Source organism: Mus caroli, chromosome 4 (assembly GCF_900094665.2).
Source record: "Mus caroli chromosome 4, CAROLI_EIJ_v1.1, whole genome shotgun sequence".
In the NCBI taxonomy this organism is placed as follows: domain Eukaryota; kingdom Metazoa; phylum Chordata; class Mammalia; order Rodentia; family Muridae; genus Mus; species Mus caroli.
The window spans coordinates 134,402,746-134,416,276 of NC_034573.1; the positions used below are offsets into that span (position 1 = coordinate 134,402,746).

The window sequence follows — 13,531 nt, forward strand, 5'->3', positions numbered from 1 at the left end:
CACGCAGTGGAGAGAATTCCTTCAAATTCCCTATCAACTGAGGGGGGGGGGGTATGTGTATGGGTTAAGCAAGGGCAATTACCCTTGTGAAACTTGGAATGACATGTGAATTTAGCACCATCCTCACCTAGTGACATACCTTCCAAACACCAGGTGACCTCAAACACTCACATCATAGCTGTGACTCTGAGAACACATCTCATGATAGACTAGGGTCTGATTTAGAAATTTCACTGAATAATGTGATCCCAGAAAAAAAAAACACATGGCATCCCAAAGCTCACTCATCCTTTTTAGTCCTCTCTCATTGACTTTTCCTCTATCTCTGCTTCTTAAATTCCCACATTGATGTCAACTCATAATTCAGCATAAGAGTCATTGTCTAAAAGGGGATCTGCAAAATGACATCACGATAGATTGAAGAAATGGTCACAAATTGAGTACAAGTGATCATGTGACTTTGGCCTCAGGAAAAAAACAGTAAGAATGATCCTTTCTCCGTGCCATCATGGGTACAGATTAACCAATAATGGTATGACTAGATGATGGAATTTATTCTACACAACCTCTTAGAGAAGTCATTCATAAAATTTGACAGACATTTTTTAACTTTGACATTTATTTCAAGTGAACGAACAGTACAAAGTATTGCTACACTGGATGTTGTTGGCTCTGGAATGAAACACACAGTCCAGTCTTTCTTAAATAAAAAGCTAACAGTTCTTCTTCTTCTTTTTTTTTTGGTTTTTCATATTTTGGTTTTTCTTTTTTTGGTTTTTTGAAACAGGGTTTCTCTGTATAGCCCTGGCTGTCCTGGCACTCACTTCTTAGAGCAGGCTGGCCTCGAACTCAGAAATCTGCCTGTCTCTGCTCCCAAGTGCTGGGATTAAAGGCATGCACCACCATGCCAGGCAAAGCTAAGAGTTCTTACTTCCACCTAGTATTTCCTTCTTGAATCATGAATTGCTTCAGCATCTCCTTACCCCGTGAAACTAAATTAGGAAAAAAACCAGAAGAGGCAGTTATTATCTTGTTCCATACTCTAAGCCAAAGGTGACCGTCATATGCCCTTTATGTAACTGGCAACAGCATTTGCAATTTTTATGGAGCAGGGAAAAGAGAAAGGCTGTTTATCAAACAAAAGGATGCATCCATGAAAGCCATCTTCCACATGGTACCAGGTTACAGGGACGCCTTGGTCTTCTAAGCGCTTCTTGTAGAGCAAGGCATCATCTCGCAGGGGGTCATTCTCACAGGACACTAGGAATGCTTCTGGAAGCTGAGCAATGATCTTGTCATCTACTAGGAGAGGTGAGACCTCTGAACCTGAATTATGTCTGATTTCCATAAAGGCAGCCTCATCGAAAGGTCTTGAAAACTCAGGCAGGAGGCTTTTATTCTTGAACCTTCTAGGGATGTTATCAGAGCTGAGCCATTTCCTATACTTCTCCCAGGTGTCTGGATGCATATAAGTACCATTAAACAGTGCATCTTTCCAAGATAAGTCAATATCCAGGTATTTACACACAGCTATCGTGAGTATGTCTCTGGTGAGGAATGGGACATTTTGGTTTTGCTGATGTGATGGTAAACGGAAATTGATCGCCTGCATAATTGGAGTAATGAGCACCTGAGCACAGATGTGGGGGAGATTTTGGAAGCTGACCAATGCCTGGGTAATTACAGCCACAGCCCCACCTCCAATACTTTCTCCACAGGCTACCACCCGGGAGGGGTCTACCCCATAGGTCATTAGATTCTTCAAGAAGTGAATGGAGGCATTTAGGCAATCCTTAGAAATACAAGGGTAATGGTGGTCAGGAAGCTTGCGGTACCTAAGAGGAAACAAACAAACTCAAGACAGCAATATAAATATGGATCACTGGAGGCCATTTGAACAGCATCCTCTACTCTTATTAGAAAAAGAACCTGATTAAATCCTCAGAATGACCCCAGTAAGTAAAGATCTATTCTCATTTTCCTATGTGGACATGAGGATCCCATCAGAGTTAGAAAGGACAGATTTTCCATTCCAATGCACATTATGATTCCCATAGATGAGTAAGCCCCACAAAGGATCAGGCAAGCTCAAAGCTGTTGCCTTAGGAAACAGAACAACCAACAAAGATTCAGAAATGGTGACTGGAGCTCTGCTGGTTCCAGTGGGACAAGTGAGGGGTTTTAGCTCTCCCTGCTGTATCAAGCATCCACTGAGCATTGCCAAAACCACTGTTCTTTAATTTTTACATCAATGTTATATTAATAACGTTAGTTATACTAATAACTAATATCATGATGTCTTAACGTAAATGAACCTTCTAATCTTCATTTTCCTGGGAATAAATGTCATTGTTAAGGGACAGACAATTAGACTCCCTAATTGAAAATTCTTAGAGTTTTCTCCAGTACACTGGCTGATTTAAGAAAATGACTACTACTCACTCATCTGGACTATTCTTGTGTAGCTCCAGTAACTTTGAAGAACATACATACCTAGAGGAAGCAACAAGCTACACAACTGCAGCTACGAGATTAGACACTCTAGTTCTTGCAGTTGCAGTTGGAAGCAACCTATCCACTATTTCAAACATCTTTCACCAGATACTCCCTATCACTGTCCCACCAAGACCCTGGTAGCCTGGAAGATGTAATGTTGAAATAAGCTAAGAGGGACAATGATACTATTCTCATGAATGCAATGATCTAGTTACAGGAAGAAAGAACTGATGGCAATGTTGACCACAGGACTGGAAGAACTGGAGCAGGTTCAGAGGTGAGAGAGCGCCATATGGTGACACCATGTAGTGCAATGGTGGCAGAAGCACAAAGACCAATGGGCACCTTGGTAGTGGGAATTGCTAGCTCTTGGAGGAAGCTAGAAATCTTAACACAAAAACTGCAAAGTAGTCTTAAAGCATCAAAAGTGAAGCTTTAAGAATCGCAACAGATAACAGAAGCAAAGGCACATTGGCAACAATAGCAGCTCTTGAAGACAATAATAGATAGAGAAGACAGGCAGCAGTGGCCATAGTGTGGGCAATTAGAACAACAGAAGCAAGAACCAGTGCCATAAGCGTCAAGGCTTTTAGACACCCTAGAACATGGGTGTTGTCAAGGCGTGGGGGTAGAGGTGATTTCACACATATACACAGGAGCTGTACCACTACGCATCATTGGGTTAAAGATCCCATTGACAGAAGGAAGCTTCAGGACAACAAACACAGAGGTGGTGCCTGTTGTGGCTTCTAGTTCTCTACTGTCACCAGTTACTTCAGATGCTAAGGACTATGATGCCATAAATAACCAGTTGGAAGAATTGCTCACCTACACCCAATTTCCACCCTGGTGGAAGAAAAAAAACTCCAGAGAGATGATTGATGTCACGACTGTGTGTCAACAGAGTTTCAGAGACTTCATTTAGACTCATGGGTTGTTGCATCCAGGAAAGGAAGGTCAGGAGGGGAGAGAAAATAAGAAAGGGGAAATTAGGAGGAAGGACAGTGAAGAGTGGGCAAGAAGGAGCTAAGGATGGAGGGAGGAGGGGGTAAGAGGGAAGGCTAGGGATAAATGGCTGCTAGTTACAGCAGCATAACACACAGCAGCCCTCTGGTAGTCCCAAAACACTTCTCTAGCTGAGCATCTCCACTTGCTATTCTAGTACATCTTCTCTGGCCCATGAATCAGAACTCTAAGTATCTGGAATTCCCCACTGATGAATTTCCTTTGAGATTTCAGATCAGGTGTTTGCACACTCCTCTCCAGTTCCATTGAGGGAATCTCAGAGATGTGGGTTCCCATATTAGAAGTTATGTGGGTTCCCATATTAGAAGTTCAGACACCATAGGAAGTTCAGAGGAGAGATGGTCTCTGAAGTCTGAAAAGGTGTTACTAGATCTCCCTATGCCATCAGAGAGGAACAGAGTCTAAGAGATTTGCTCTAGCCACCCATTCTGAGAGATGTCAGGGTATGAAAGGACAACTGAAGTGGTAGCTATTCAAGTAGCAGAATCTAGCAGTGTGGTTTTCAAGTTTTCTCATTTAGTTCTTTAAACTGTATTTGTTCTCAAACAATGATAAATATTCATCTCTGTCTTCCATCCTTTCAAAGAGGCCTTTATTTTCAAAAGACCAGAGTTGGGTATTAAGTTATGTTCTACATTCTTTCAAAGTGGTTTCTACACAGTGGATATTTTATTGTTGCAACAAATAGCAGAACCATCAAGCAACAATAATCATGACTTCAATTTACCTTGACCATTTCTCAAGTCTAATTGCATCACTGTTTCCAAAGGCAACATAACCCAACCAATTGAAGAGATAAGTTGATTTCAATATTGGTCAGTTATTCTTTTCTGTATTTCTAACTCCTGTCCATCTCTGAGTGTCTGATAAAGTATTCTTTTGACTTTAATGAATTTAGCCTCAGAAAGAAGACATACTGTCACTTTTGATTTTAAAATACTACCTGGGTTCCTTTCCATCCTGGTATGCCCTTCCTGGTTCTTTACAGTGTCGATCTATATTATTCCCTAGGAGCTCAGAACTTTGAATTTTTACATTCCATCTGTTACAGTATACTGATGTACTTCCCAGGAATGGGTATATTTCAAGACTTCTAAGTATATTTTAAGACTTTGTTTTGAAAGTGGGGTGGACATGTTCAGGGAAACATTTACAAGAGAGTATATGACGTCAGGACCTTTTTCTGTGGTCTAGAGTCACCCAAATCTGTACCCCCAAATTCACACCCACATATATAAACCACCAATTGTCTCAGGCCACTCACCCCACTGATAGCACCACTGAATCCGTCTGCTGAGCCAGGAAGCTGCACAGATTGTGGTAACAGTCTAGAAGAGGAACCTAGGTGTTAAGCAGTGTGACAAGATCCCAGCATTTCCCACTTTAGTCCCAGAAATGGCAGCTGTCATGGTGGACATGGTAATAATGTCATTTGTATTTTGCTATTTTTTATTCTTTTGAGGGAACCTTGGCCAGTTCTGCTGGACAAGGATAGATATCATCCCCAAATTCCTGAATATCAAGATTTGGTTGGAATTTACGGTTTACTTTCTATAGCATTGAATTTTAAACAGTGTGTAAACCAGGGACTTTTGGATGATTGGATCTGATATGGGCATTTCTATCGTGGTATGTTTGCAGTTCCACACCTGGATTATTAATATGTTCATAGGTTTGCATTTATAAGGAGATAAATGATGACATTTAGTAGTAGACTGGTCCATTAAAATTAGTGCAAAGCTCATTTTGGTTCAATTTAGGACTTTGTTTGAGAGATTGATCAGAAACACTGAATAACTCTTTGTTCCATTCCTGTGATACCCATATTTGAAACCACCTCCTCATTTTTGTTCTCCTGCATGTTCTAGCCTCCTCCTTTGATATGTAGACCCCTAAATTTATGGACTCTGTGTGTATGTGTGTGTGTTGGTGTGTGTGTGTGTGTGTGTGTGTTCTGGTGTGTCCTATATTCCTGTAGAGATTCTGTGGTTAACTAGATATTTAGAAAATATCTCTTGCGCCATTGCTGCTTAAGATGTGGAAATAGCACTATCCTGCAATAGAGGATTACAGCTCAGAGAAGGGGGTCTTAGGGGCTGATGACAGGGAAGAAAGAAAAAGGACAAAGAGTTCCTGGAAAAGGGTGGCTACCACAGACAAAATTGACTTATAGGTAACTTATGAATTATAGAAGGCATCTTGGTAACATCTTCAGAACTTCTATGGTGACCTCAATCACCAGAAGGTATGAAGTAACCCTCATCCTCAAAGTGATATCTTTTGAGTTTGTACAAACAACAAGCACAGAAAAACATGTGAGCAACCCAGGATGCTTGCTGTGTTGAGAAGTTCACAGGCTGCAACACAGCAAGTTTAAGGGAAGACAAAGTGCCTAGGTGGGCTCTATGCTCAGGTATGTAATGGAAGCTAACAGATACCAATGGCAAGTACTGGATCATTCTTGTAGGGAAAGATGATGAAACTAAAGTATAATAACTAGAATGGGGTTTTAGAACAGTGGTCAGGCTGAGCTGAAGGAAGCATACAGACTTGAAGTCATTATGGGGCAGATAGGAATGACCAGTGCAATGAGTGGAAAGTAAAGGGAGATGTCACAGTACTGGGAGAATCACAGTGGACAATGCTGCCCAAACCTAGACTGATTGATATATTATATAGGAAACATTGCCATGGAGGCTTCAATCTCACTGAGTGATATGATTTCCAAGATGTCAATCCATTCCTTAAAAGTTCCAACTTCTCTCTAGCTGCGTATGTAGCAGAAGATGGACTAGTAGGCTATCATCAGGAAGAGAGGCCCCTTGGCCTTGCAAACTTTATATGCCTCAGTACAGAGGAACACCAGGACCAAGAAGTGAGAGTGGGTGGGTAGAGGAGTGGGTGGGGGAGGGTATGGGGGACTTTTGGGATAACATTTGAAATGTAAATGAAGAAAATACCTAATTAAAAAAAAGTTCCAACTTCTATTTGCTTTGACTTCCCCCAAAGAGGTCCTCGTAAAAATGTATGAAAGACTTTCTCTGTCATGAAGACCTCCCTTTCCCACCCAGCACAGAAAGTACTCACCCAGGCTGCCACATATGGCTCCCCCTCCATGGTAGAAAATAATGCCTCGCCGGCCTTCTGAGGACACTGCCTTAGGCTGGAATAGTCTCACAGGGATTGTCCCAAAATGCATGTTGGTTACCACCAAGTTATGGTTCTTCTTTATGACTATTAAGTCCTGGAAAACCTGAATAAATCTGACCATGGAGCAAATTTTCATCTTCTCTAATATATTTCCCTGTAGGAGTTAAAAAAAAAGAAGGAAGACATAATGATGATGATGACGATGATGATGATGAAGGAGGAGGAGAAAGAAAAAGAGAAGGGGGAGATGGGAAGAACAAGGTGGTGGAAAGGAAGAAGAAGAAAATTGAGGCACAGGAGACTATAAGGTAGGCTTGTACATGCTGCAGCCACTTAGCATTGCTAAAATTAGTTGACTGTTTCTTGACTCCTGCATATATGATGCACTGGTGTCTACAACTGGCTGCGGATTCTGCTTAGAAAAAAAGGGGATTTTTCAGAGCTTCTACCCCAAATATCCAGATTAGATAATGATGTGGACCCAATTTGATTGTCTCAACCAAAATCCATGTTATTGTGTTGATATGGCCTGTTCACAAGACAAATATATAAATGGCATAGGATGGAAGACCCAAATATACCTTTGCATAATCACAGCCATCTGAGTTTCAGCAAGGGTGACTAAAAGAGGAAAGGAAAGCCTCTTCAACAAATGGCTCTGGAAAAACTAAGTATCTCCATGTTCATAAATGGTCCTACATCCCTATATAAAAACAGATCCAAAAGGATCAAACATTGTACTATAATATCTGAAATTCTAAAAATGTTAGATTAAACAATGGGGGGGAAAACTTTAAGACATAGGCATATGTAAAGACTTCTTGCATAAACCTCCATTCTATCTGGATATAAGGACAAACACTGACAAATGGAATGAAAAGGCTTTCATACACAAAGGAAACTGTTTTAACTGACTGAAAACAGTCTGTAGAATGGAAAAATTTTGCTGGTGATGCCTCAAAGATAATTAAATGTCTAGTGTGTGTGTGTGAGAGAGAGAGAGAGAGAGAGAGAGAGAGAGAGAGAGAGATCATCTATATCAAGAAAGTAAGTCATCCAAACAGTAAAATGAATAGATCACACAAGACAAAGTACAAATGGCCAATAAACATATTGTCTTCTTTTTCTTTTGTGGCTGTGATAAACAACTTGGCCACAACCAATTTGATAGAGAAAAGGGTTTATTTGGCTTACAAGTTACAATTCATCATCAAGAAAAACCAAGCAACCAACAGGATAATTGACATAGTTCACCGGCTTGCCCCCCTTGCTTGCTCAGCTACCTACTCAGAAACAGTCTCACATGGGCCTTCCCATGTTTTTAAAAAAGGCAAGTCTTTGTTATTGGATCACCAGGGAAAATTATATACTTCTAATATAAAAAATAAAGCATCTCATGGGGGAGAGAGGCACCAGGGTCTGACACTATTACTGCTGCTGTGGTGTGCTTACAGTCAGGAGCCTAGTATGGCTGTCCTCTGAGAGGCCCAACCAGCAGCTGATTGAGACAGATGCAGATACTTACACCTAACCATTAGACTGAAATTATGGACTGCTATGGTTGAATTAGGCTCCCCTGGTTGAGATAGTTCCTCTGGAGGAGGCTCCTAGGATGTGAGTTCTTGATTAAGAAACTAGAAAGAGCTTATATCTGGTCTGGAACAAAGCAGACATAAACTAAAGGCTGAGGCAATCACAAGGTAACTGAAAAACACTGTACATCATTATTGTGGAGATTCACTGAGTGAGTGTTATCTATGGAAGTGAGCCAGGGAAGAGGTGAAGGATCAGGAAGAACTTCCCTCAGAGAAGGAAGTTACTGATGAGACCCAGCAGAACAGGCCCCAGGCATAGGAGAAATGAATTTGGTTTTAGTTCAAGGTTCAGTGGGTTGACCCATTGTTCTATGAAAGAACTCCCCAAAGAGGTTTTCCTGTTTGAGTTTTAGGAGAGAGAAAGAGTTTAGCCTACAAGCCTCACCTGCCTCCCATCAAGAGTGTATGATCTGCTGAGCCAGGCTAGACCTTTGTCAACTTAGCTCTCAACCCCCACAAATTTCAAGGCAGCCCTTAATAGTGCAGGTTGGTTCCAACCCTGCTCCCTCAAGAGAAGACTGACTATACCTCTTATTCAAGCAGCTTCCCCCCTTTCCCCTGGGAGCTTTTCTTACCTGCTCTTGGGTGGATGGGCCCAAACTGTCACCCTTTGTAATGATAGCTGTGTATTCCTTACGTACGCTCACTATACTTGTCTGACTTTCTTAGAAATTGCCTAAGACTTCACTGTTAACATATGATCACCCATACTACCCAATGAGGCATCTGATAGCAAAGATAACAACTTCCTCCTCTCTCAGCCTCCACCTCTAGATTAACAAAAATATTTGTTTGGGAATATTGTAGAGCATATGGTGTTAAACTAAGAATCACATTCTAAAAGGCCATTAGATACATCAGAGAATTACACTGTTTTGTGTGGGCTTTTTTTTTATAGATGATGTTCACATTTTCCACAATTGTGAACTAGGTGTGATGCTGTAGAAAATAAACTACAGGTTGGAAAGAGTGTGGTGTTTCTGGTAAATTTGGCTCTTCTAGGGCTCTAAACTATCCTGTAGTTCTACACAGTCCATGGGCTTGAAACAGTTTGACCTTTAGGAAAGTACTTGCACATAAAGGTGAATTTAGGGTTGAGGCCAGAATCTTTCAATTATTGTATTGAACAAGGCTTGCTCACTCCACTAGGTGTGGTCCATTGTGGAGAAAAATCCAACAGCACAGGGACACATTATATTTTAAAGTCACATATGAAACCTATTATTCTTTGTCATATGCTATGTAATAGCCTTGACCTCACAAGACAGATAATGTTGCCTGCCTTGAAGAGGGAGACTCTGACATACATAGAGATTAATCACAGGGTTCTTGCAGTCAATGAGATTAGAACAGAGATGCTTAGCAGACAGCTTGGCTGCAGCTTCTTTTTACCCCTCTCTTCTCCATCTCTCTTCTCCACTATAGCTGCCATCTGAAGTAATCACTTATGAACTGTGACCACTACAGGCCTTCAGCCAAGATAGAGACATTGCATTCTTCAAACTGTTTACTTCCCACACAAAGCCAAACTTTCTTTCAAAATCTACTCTACCTGAGGATAGACTATGGTTCCTATGCCCAGTCAGCAACAAAGGAAAGTGCAGATTCCAGCCACCCAAGGCAATCGTGCTAAATGATGGATACATGCATCAACATGTAGATTTTACCTGCAAAGGGATCCTGCTGAGAAATAGTCAGTGGTTCCCAGATTTTCATAAGTATGCAACAAAACACCTAGAAGCAAGTGAGTAGAAGGCAGTAGGGGGCTGCTGCAGAAAATGTCAGACACGCTGAGCCATGGATCTATCTTGAGGTGAAACTGGCTGAAATAATTTTTCTGTCCTCAGAAATAGAGTCTAGATAATGAGTAGTGATGCTGGCTTTCAATCTCAGCCCTCACATGGTGGGAACCAAAAGATAACCACTTCAACATCATGAGACATTTATCTCAAAACTTTAAGTACAAAGGAAGTGCTGGGGGTATAGCTAAATACAGTGTTGACCTAGTGTGCAAGGTCTAGTCTGATCCTCAGAACCACACTAATCAAGCATGATTTTGTACAACTCTAACCACAGCATTTGGGAGATAAGAGTTCTAATCTCAGCACTAGGAAGATAGCAGGTGGACAATCAGGAGCTTCAGGTCATTTCTGGATACATAGTGAATTCAATGCCAGACTAAACTCCACAATATACTGTCTTTTAAAAGTAAGAACAAAGACAGGAGGAAGGCAGGGAGGGAAGAGAGAGGGTACAAGGGATAGATAGAAACAAACACAATATTTCCATGTTTCTAAGATACAATAATGTAGTCACTCACACCTGTAGGGAATCTAGTTATGGGAGGATAAAAGAAGGGAACACTACAGAGATGAGTACTGAAAACCATAATGCCCCCAAGAGCAGACTCACCAGAGTAATTATGTACAGCATTAAACAATGCAGAAGTCTGAACTTGACAGGATGCTTCAAGGCAGAGGGAATTTCCACAGTGAGAAAGTGCTGAATGACAGCCCATATGAAGACTCCCAGATAAAAAGTAGACAGGCTCACTAGCAGCACCAGCCACAGGACAGCCATGGCACTGAGCCTCTGAAAAACTGCTGTCTGAGGTCTTGAGAAGGTACTGCCCTGAAGATATTCCTTGAGAACAACTGACCCAGTTTTATGACCTGCCACCTCCACTCCCTTCTTTCAGACTGCACCTGACTCAGTGGCCTGATCTAGCCTCTGAAATAACCACACAAATCAACAGGAGCCAGAGGAACCTGCTCCCCAAGGAACAAATAGATTAGGAAAGCCATCACAGATGATCAAAGTTGGGGATTTTTGTTTGTTTGTTTGTGTTTTGTTTTATGGAGGTTGTTGTTGATGATGATGATGGTGATGATGATGCTAATCACTACTACTACTTTAATTTTTTGCAGTCCAGTCATTACTCCCCTCCCTGTCCACTCTCCCACATTCCTTCATTCCATTCCTGCTCCTCCCTGTCTCCAAGAGGTTGACTCCCATGGCCAAGCACCCCCTCTCCCTGGGACCTCAAGTCTTTAGAGTTAAGCTTGTCTTCTCCCACAGAGGCCAGACCGGTCAGTCCTCAGCTGTGTATGTGTTGAAGGCCTCAGATCAGCTTGTGTAGGCTGCATGGTTGGTGGGTCAGTGTCTGAGAGATCTCAGGGGTCCTGGTTAGTTGAGGCTGCTGGTTTTCCTTTGTGGCCACTATCCTCATCAGCTTCTTCCAGCCTTTCTCTAATTCAGCCATGGGGCTCCCTGACTTCAGTCTAATGGTTGGCTGTAATTATCTGCATCTGTCTCAGTCAGCTGCTTGTTGGGCCTCTCAGACCACCAGTAATAGTATCAGGTTTTGGAGCTTCCCCTTGAGATGGATCCTTAGTTAGGCCAGTCACTGGACCACCTTTCCTTCAGTCTCATCTCCATTTTTTGTCACTGCTGTTCTTTTTGACAGGTACAATTCTGAGTAGAGCTTTTGACAGTGGGATGGCAACCCCATCCCTCCACTTGATATCCTGTCTTTACTGGAGGTGCACTCTACTAGTTCCCTTTCCCCACTGATGTGCATTTCATCTAAGGTCCCTCCCTTTATGTCCTGAGAGCCTCTCACCTCCCAGAGTTCTGGTAATTTCTAGAGGGTGCCCCCATCTTCCACCTCCTGAGGTTGCATATTTCCATTCATTCTGCTGGTACTTAGGGCTTCTCTCCTTCTCAGGATTCCAAAGAAGAACCCCATATGAGCCTTTGCAGCATCCATCGGCTGGGGCACAAAGGGAGAGGTCTTACATGAGCGTAAACCCCTGTAGTCTGACCCTTCACTGAATACCAAGAGGCATGAACCCCTTCTGCACCAGTTTGGTTAAGAAATATGAACCCATCCTATTTGGAGCTACTTTCTTAACTGCCATCAGAAACCAGTCTTTTTTCACTTCTATTTGGCCTTTTCTTGGCTCTTTTCTCTCTGAGTGTATAAGGTAGAGGAGCTCAGGAATGGGTGACCTGTTTCCAAGCCAAACCCATGTGTAGCTGCAGGTCCTAGGGATACAGACACTTGAGCAGCAGCATAGGGTCCAATGCATAGATTTTTGTACAGGCTAAATATTCTAAGGCCAGGAATATTTTGATAGGAAAAGCACATAGATGATTATTTCCATGTGTTTGCTTAATTGCCATTTAAAAGCATATGACAGTGCTGACACAGTAAGTTAAAGCACTTGTCATCAAGCATAATGATCTGAGTTAAATCCCCAGGACCTATATGATAGAGGGAGAAAACTCTACTACCATATGTTGTCATCTGACTTACACACACACATACATAACATTACATGTGTGTGCCTATACAATGAGAGATACAATATAAATGAAGTGGTGTAATAAAAATTTAAGCACATAATATATAATTTACTGTCAGAACCATTTCTAAGTATATGTCACAGCAGAGTTAACTGAATGTGTCACATACAATAGATCTCTTACAACAATGAACTTACATCCTTGGACTCACCCACTTCCCAAACAACCACAGTTCCTCTCTGTAAGAGTCTTGCTATGTTAGATACCTCCATAGATGGGACTATTTGATGTCTGGATTTTTGTAACTACCTTGGTCTACATAGCATATTGTCCTCAAATTTATCAATACTTTAGCAGACAAGACTTTTTCTTTTAAAGTAAGATATCTATATATATAAATATATAGATATATAGATATGTGTGTGTGTGCATGTATGTATGTGTATATACTTGCCACATCTCCTTTATTGATTTTTTTTAAATTTTTGTGGGTACTAAAGTTCAAAGCTAGGGACTTGAACATATGAGGCAAATGTTCTACTACTGAGCTACATCCCTTGCTCCAAAGTTTCTTTGTCCATTTATCCATGGATGGACATTTACGTTGCCTCTGCCTTTTGCTATGATGCATATGCTAGCATAGTTTCATGTGTATGCGAATATTAACTCATTTTAAGTTTCTTTGTCTATAATGCATTTGTATCACTTCTCTGCCTTTTGCGTAAGATCAAGTGTTGTGTGATGCATTTGCATGTACACATGGGTATGTAAAGGAGACATAAAATAAAAAATATTAATCCAGAGGAGTCCTTGCAAAATAAATCCTCTCAGTAATGATTCTTCCTCTACTGTCTTTCAGACCCCAATATTTATAGGGACCTCAGAAAATCCAGGACAACAACAGGTCTCATTTATCCACTGTTCACAGATGAGAAAGCTGGTCCTAGAGAAGATTT

The 13,531-nt window shown here is 41.4% G+C and overlaps 1 protein-coding gene across 1 annotated transcript; it reads right to left on the reverse strand.

The window, feature by feature from the left end:
• Positions 1 to 1,034: 1,034 nt before the first annotated feature.
• LOC110293613 (arylacetamide deacetylase-like 4) lies at positions 1,035 to 10,890 on the reverse strand. The gene is made up of 4 exons (XM_021161492.1): positions 10,680 to 10,890; positions 6,610 to 6,826; positions 4,787 to 4,850; positions 1,035 to 1,835 (listed from the first exon to the last, which is right to left on the reverse strand). Exons 1-4 carry the CDS (start codon positions 10,845 to 10,847, stop codon positions 1,061 to 1,063), a joined length of 1,224 nt encoding a protein of 407 aa, XP_021017151.1. The 5' UTR covers positions 10,848 to 10,890; the 3' UTR covers positions 1,035 to 1,060.
• Between the last annotated feature and the right edge of the window lie 2,641 nt (positions 10,891 to 13,531).

Coding starts and splice junctions, on each gene's coding strand:
- LOC110293613 (XM_021161492.1), bottom strand. CDS start 10,847: ATGGCTGTCCTGTGGCTGGTGCTGCTAGTGAGCCTGTCTACTTTTTAT. Junction 6,827..10,679: donor TGCTGTACATAATTACTCTG/GTGAGTCTGCTC, acceptor TAACTCCTACAG/GGAAATATATTAGAGAAGAT. Junction 1,836..4,786: donor TCAGTGGTGCTATCAGTGGG/GTGAGTGGCCTG, acceptor GTTTCCTCTTAG/GTACCGCAAGCTTCCTGACC.